Source organism: Sinocyclocheilus anshuiensis, unplaced genomic scaffold (assembly GCF_001515605.1).
Source record: "Sinocyclocheilus anshuiensis isolate Anshui unplaced genomic scaffold, SAMN03320099.WGS_v1.1 scaffold1909, whole genome shotgun sequence".
Lineage (NCBI taxonomy): Eukaryota > Metazoa > Chordata > Actinopteri > Cypriniformes > Cyprinidae > Sinocyclocheilus > Sinocyclocheilus anshuiensis.
In genome coordinates, this window is record NW_015538014.1 from 65,481 (window position 1) to 72,744 (window position 7,264).

The 7,264-nt window shown below is 39.5% G+C and overlaps 1 protein-coding gene across 1 annotated transcript in view; it reads left to right on the top strand.

Moving 5' to 3' along the window:
- Positions 1-7,264, top strand: part of LOC107678213 (basement membrane-specific heparan sulfate proteoglycan core protein-like) — a 21,533-nt gene that overhangs the window by 11,033 nt on the left and 3,236 nt on the right. Inside the window, exon 4 of the mRNA XM_016473419.1 lies at positions 1,067-1,357. Coding sequence (XP_016328905.1) covers positions 1,067-1,357 — 291 coding nt within the window. The remainder of the gene's footprint in view (positions 1-1,066; positions 1,358-7,264) is intronic.

Below are 7,264 nucleotides of genomic sequence, written 5' to 3' on the forward strand. Positions count from 1 at the left end.
TATATATATAAATTATTGTGATATTTTTTTGGCCATATCACCCAGCCCTACTACTACATGAACACACACAGCGTCCAGATTTCAGCTCAACAACAATTGATATTTTGCAAACTTAATTCAAATTGAAATCTGATCAAACTTTGAAGAAAGGTCTCTTGTGGTTGATAATTATTATGCATTGCACATTTTAGTAAATGTAGTCAGCCATTCTATGGAGAAACTTCTGTTCACAGTCCACCTCAGGCGTCGTAGGCTGAAATTCTGTACACACTTTACATGTAAACTTGCAGACATAGTGAGGGTCGTACAGTTGTGTGCTGTGCTGGACCAAACCCCTCAATCTCTGGTGATGAACACAATGGCCAAGTATATACTGCAGCTAAATTCAGTTCAGAATGCAGTTGTCAGTTTTGTATAAGTAACCAAACTTTGTTTTCAGCACTGAATTAGAGTGATAGAGGCACGATATGTACAGTGATGGCAGCGTACACAGTTTAAAAGCTTCACCACAACAATGAATGTCACTCTGGTGATGGCATGCATTTCATCCTATTTGTGTCTGAAAAATGTAACTTCACAAGGTTACAGATTAACTTTCTAAAAATTTTTTAAACCATTTCTCAATAATTAGAGTAATAGTTTGCCCAAAAAATGAAACATGTCATCATTTACTCACACTCATATTTGTACAGACCTGTATGACTTTCTTCCCTAGAACACGATGGCATTATTTACAGCTGAATGTCCTGGCTTCTCTTTTCATTGACAGTGAATGAGGATCAGAGACTGTTAAAAAGGACACAAATCACCATTAAATTACTGATATGGCTGTTAGACCAAAAGTATTAGTTGAACACTTTTATTTCTTCATAACAGCATGAAAATAGGCATTTTTTCCTGACAAAACAATGGATGTATAATAGACAGTTATTGCATTCAGTTAACACTTAATCTACAAGCTCCTACAGAATGTAAAGAGCAAAATTTTACATGCAAAGATTAAAAGGATATAACACTTCATTGTAGGCCTCACACTTGATTATTTATCTGCTTTTATATTTTACAGATTTACCCAGATCTACACTGACTGTGACACCAGACAGTCCTGTATTCACTGGAGAGACAGTCAATCTGACGTGTAAGATTGAGTCTCACAGTAACTGGAGATATGAGTGGTATAAAGGCGGAAACAACAGTGTAATGTTACAGTCATCTGAGCGTTACACTGTAAACAGAGACACTCTCACTATCAGAGGACTGAATGAGTCTGATCAGGATCAGTACTGGTGTAGAGGACAGAGAGATGAAAGACCAAAATCATCACAGGAGAGTGAACGAATAAATCTGTCTGTTAATGGTGAGTAAATACTGCGATAAACACTCACCTTGTAGTAGCCGGTTGAATTTAAAGAAAATCGACTCCTCCACTGATGTTTGTATATGGCTCTTTGTGTTTATTTTCTTCCTTTGTATCCACAATAAAATACCACAACACCACACTGTAAGAGCTTGTGCCTCTTTCAACCAGGTACAGTAAAAGTAAAAGACAAAAAATACAAGAATAACAAAAATAAAACAACAAATATTAACCCTTTGTCCGTTAAATTACTTTAAAATGCCTTGAAACCTTTAATCATAGTGATGTGACGTTCGACACCGAGGCTTCGAAGCTTGTATCAAAAATACGAAACATCTCACAGTGAAGCACTGTACCAGAGCTTGATTCGTTTTGCCAAAACCACGTGATCTGTGACATCCGAAGCTTTGTTTTCACACACAACCATGTGACTGCTTCGTATTCTGATTTAAATAACGTGAACCACTTGCGCAGTTTCAAGTGTCACTCACGTCTTTGAAAAGAATAAATCATAATATGAATAAATATTTGCATACATGCATGTAAAGTGTTGTGCATGTTCATTTTGTATTAATTCCTGGTTCACAGACACTTTAACTGGCCATTCTATGATAATCATAGCCTATATATGCCTACAGCCTTGCCTATTTTTACCACAAATTTATTCAGACTCATTTATTCATATTGTGTAATACAATGACTGACATGGACTTATTTATATAGACTTCATATTTTCTTTGCTTTATACAGGTTTTCATAGCACAAACTAATTTATTATCTGAAACAGTCCAAAAATGGCTGGGTCGTCTGGGACGCAAAGGGAGCTTTTTCCACCTTTTGACCACAAGATGTCGATAGTGTGCACCATCTTGAAAAGCTTAGAGTAATGAACCTTTTTACGATACAGTTGAGGGAAAGCCTCGGTGCTTCGCAAAGCTTCATTTTTCCATCACTATTTAATCATTAAACCTTAATGTCTTAATTTAACTCCGTAGCATCGTGACCGCATGGTTCCTTATCTCCATCCATGTGCAATCGAGACGACAGCGCGACTTCCGTGCAGGTCCGGCAAACCGCCCTTTCATAATAAAGGTCTCTATAAGAACAGTAACTTAACACGGGCAAATTATGATTTCTAAATTAAATAGACACATAACCATTACCAACTGAATACAGAAATATAACAAGCAATATTATAATGATATACTAAACCCCAAACGAATAAATAACTGAAGGTCATTCACACTCCCACCAAATCATAAGTGACTATTAATATCAACTTTAGTCACAAATTATTTTATTAAGCATTATAGTATGAATTGCTTAACTCAAAGGGTATGTCAAGAAGTTCAAGCTGCCTCAAGCAGCAGAAACAGCTTCTGTACAGGGTGCTCAACTACTGATGGCTAGTTCAGGCGTTGACCATCCTTCTTCAGTTCCCTTTCATGGGAACTTCGAACTGCGTCCTCTAGGGGTCGCTATGGGGAACGCCTCGTCGTGACCCGTGTCTGAAGCATACATTGAAAAAACACCAACTCGCTGGCCGGCGACAGCCATGACGTCACTACCGGTGCGACTATAGTATAAATAGGCGCCGGGAGCACACATCATTCTCTTCTTCGTCTTCATTGACTGTTTTGTTTGAAGCGTGCATTTCCAAGGAAAAAGTAAGAGCTATCTCTATTTATTATGGCGAGCACTAGCAGAGCATTTAGAAGGTGTGTGCATCCGTGTCATCGCTTTTTGACACCAGATGACACACACGATCTATGTGATGTTTGTTTGGGCAAAGAGCACGCGAACCATGGTTACACAAGTAACCTGAGACGTTTTCTATCGCTAAAGAGTATTTTTACTCTTCTCACCCGACCATCCCTTTGCGCAATAGTCTCAATAACTTCTGCCAATCGCCATTAATTTCTGGGCACATCATCTGCCTTTTTCAAGACTATATCTCCAACCTGTAAGTTCCTTCTGGTGGTAATATTAGACAAGTACTCCTTTCGCCAACGACTCCAGAACTGTTCTGCCAAGTACTGGACGCGACGTCATCTCTTGCGAGCATACAATTCTTCCTTGATGAATTTACCTGGAGGTGGTAAAGCTTGTACTGGTTTCAGGGTGAGCAGGTGATTTGGAGTCAAAAGTTCAGGACTCTTGGGATCATTCAAATTGTCTACTGCGAGTGGTCGGCTGTTCAAAATGGCCATGACTTCATAGAAGAAGGTCCGTAGAGAAGAGTCATCCAATTTTTTGAAGGATAAGGACAGAGTGGAGTGAAGGATGCTTCTCACAGTTCTAATTTGTCTCTCCCACACGCCTCCAACTTGACTTGCATGAGGTGCATTGAAGACAAAGTCACATGTTACCAGTTGGGTAATGTTAATCTCCTTCATGGCCTTTGGAAACTCGTTTTTGGCTCCAACAAAATTAGTACCCTGGTCACACCTTATCTGACGCACTGCTCCTCTGATGGCGATGAAACAGCGCAGGCCATTAATAAAGGCGTCTGTGGACGTGCCATCCAGCATCTCAATATGGACAGCTCTACAGCAAAAACAGGTGAAAAGAAGTCCATACCTTTTGTATGATTTGCGCCCTTGCTTGGTGATAAACGGACCAAAACAGTCCGTTCCACAGTAAGTGAACGGAGGGGATGGGTATGTACGCTCTGGGGGCAGATTGGCAATTTTTTGTTCTTCTGGTGGTCTGCGAAGCTTACGAAACTTTACACACTGGCGTATAAAGGAGGCTACAGTCCTGTTTTCTCCCATAATCCAGAATCCCCCTTACCTGATCTTGTTTATAGTAATAGTATAGCAATCAGGAGTTTTGTAAGATGGTGTTCCTTTGGAATGATAACTGGATGTGTAATGGAGTTGGAAACAGAAGTGTCGGAGAGCCTTCCTCCCACCTTGAGCAGTCCGTCGTGATCAACAAATGCCTCCAGATAGTATAGCTTGTTGCTACGAGGTAGTCTCTTGCCCTTATTCAGTATGGCTATTTCCTCTCAATACACCTGATGCTGTAAATCCATGAGGATGATACGCTTAGCATCCTCACACTCTGCTGATAACCTTGTGAGATAACCTTGTGAGATGATCAGACAAACAGGAATACTCTAATGCTTGCGTATTCAGGGACTTGGCTTTCTTGACTTCTGGGTCTCCAATTGGTAGTTGTTTATCAACATCCAGAGAGGGAGGTAAGTGCCTTTCCCATAAGATGTTAGGTCCTGTGAACCAGTTGGAGGTGACAAGACTGTCGACACTCAGGCCTTGTGAAGCACAGTCGGCTGCATTTTCGTCCAAAGAAATATATCGCCATTGTCGGGAGTTGTACTGCGATGGATTCTCTGAACTCTATTTGCAACAAAAGCGTGGAATACCACCTTGGAATCAGTCTAAAAATATGCCTCAGCATCTGCAAGATCCATTTCCTCCTTTAACATATCATCCACTGCAGCTGACACTACTGCTGCAGTCAACTCTAGCCGAGGGATTGTTGTAATCTTGAGAGGGGCTACTCTGGATTTGGCCATGAGCAATGAACAATGGACATCGCCTTTTTCATTCTTGATTCTGAGATATGAGCATTGGCCATATCCACTGGTGCTAGCGTCCGAGAAGTGGTGAATCTCTCTCTTTGTGAATTTCCCAAACCCATCAGGGACAATGCAACGAGGTACTTTTATCTTCACCAAGTTAGCCAGATCAGCTTTCCAACGCTCCCACCTTGGCAGCAAAATATCAGGCAAAAAATTGTCCCAGCTCATGCCATTTCTGCACGTTTCTTGAAGAATAGTCTTTTTGTTAAGCAAGAATGGTGCAAGGAACTCTAGAGGATCAAACAATGATGCCACGGTGGACGGTATACCTCTACGTGTTGCTGGCCGGGTTTTAGGATTAACACGAAATCTAAAGTTCCCTTACGAAAAATAAGTTTATTCAAGTGTGCTATTAGTATACTTCTTTTAAACTAAAAATAGGAAAGTATACTCTTAGTCTACTTTTTCTGTACTTCTCAGAAATGGGCTTTATGTTCTTCTCAGAAATATACTTAAAATGACATTTAAGTATACTTGACTTATACTTGAAAAAGTCTAAATATATTTGAGCTACTGTATACTTGTGCTCCTAGAATCCGTGTTTTCATTGTTATACGGTAGGGGTCGTTAGTACACATCTTCTGTACAGAATTTCCAAAAAAACACAAGTGAAGAAGAAACCGAAACAACAGATGCTTCCACATGTAATCTAACACGATCATCAGACATAAAACAGCATCAAAACTGTGTAACGTAATGGAATAAAATGTCGACCAATGAAGAGGTAGGTAGAGCTCGACTCTATCTACGTTTTGATTATCATTCTGAATCCAATTCATAGTCTTTTTTCTTTCAGCTTTTTGTTCAAAATACCTAAATAGGGACATAGTAGTATACTTAAAGTATGATGTAAAGTTCACTTAAAGAAAACTTACGAGTATACTTGCAGTATAAAACTACTAAACTAGTAGTTTACTGAGACTATACTTCAAAGTGCACTAAAAATGCTACTACAAGTATTTAATTAGTAAACTATCAGTATACCTATAAGTTCACTTTTAGTATAGTTGCAGTACAAGCTAAAAATATAGATATAAACTAGTTGTGTACTCAAAGTTTACTACTGTTATACTTAAAGTATACTTAAAAGTCCCAAGGAGTATTGAAATAGTACACTTACAAGTATACTACTAGTACACCGATATTTGTATACTTACTACATAAAGTATACTTAAAAATATACTTCAACTTTACTTAAGTATATTTAATAAAATAAACTTGAAGTATACTACTTTTTGGTAAGGGTTGGCCCCTTCCAAATCCAAGTAAATGCCCAATGCTCTTTCCAAAGGTTGGTCTGTGAGTGAAAGATCAATGGCTGTAACGTTGACTGCACGCTCAAAGGGTGGTATGACTTCCAAAAGTATCTTGCTGTTAGATACAAACTTATGCAGTCTCAAACCTCCCATTTCACAAAGCTGACGAGCTTCTTGTGCCAACTGGATGCCTTTCTCCAGGTTTTCAACACTGGCAACTCCATTATCCATGTAGAAATCTCTCATAATGAATTTTGCGCCAAGGGAGTGTGAATGTTCACCTTTTCTTGCGAGATGTTTCAGTCCATAGTTGGCACACCCAGGAGACGATGATGCTCCAAAGAGATGTACTTTCATACGGAATGTTTGTGGCTGAGAGTGGAAATCTCCATTGTTCCACCTGAGAAATCTTAAGTAATTTCGATCTGTTTCATCAATGGGGAACTGATGGAACATGCGCTCAATATCACACATTAAGGCTACTGGATGCTGTCTGAATCACAATAGAATGCCAGTCAGGCTATTCATCAGGTCAGGGCCTGTGAGAAGATGGTCATTTAGACTGATTCCTTCGTATCGGGCTGAGCAGTCGAAGACTACGCGAATTTTGCCTGGTTTCTTTGAGTGGTACACCCCGTGATGTGGGACATACCATTTTTCTCCTTCGCTTCCTTCATCAAGCACTCTTTCCACATCACCATTTCCTATCATCTCTTCAATAAACTGTATATAGTGTTGCTTATACTCTTTGTCCTTTTCCATTATTCGTTTGAGATGCTGAAGTCTCACAACCGCAAGAGGCTTATTGTCTGGAAGGTGAGGTCTCTGTTTAAAAGGAAGTGGCATTTCCAAGTGCTGGTCATTGTTCATTTTGTGAACAATGACCAGACAATTGTTCTGACTTGCTTCTTGCGTCAGACCAAGGCTGTATCTCATTGCTAGTTTTACTTGATCTTAGTGCTGCGTTTGATACTATAGATCATGACATACTCATAGATCGATTACAAAACTATACAGGTATTCAAGGGCAGGCTTTAAGATGGT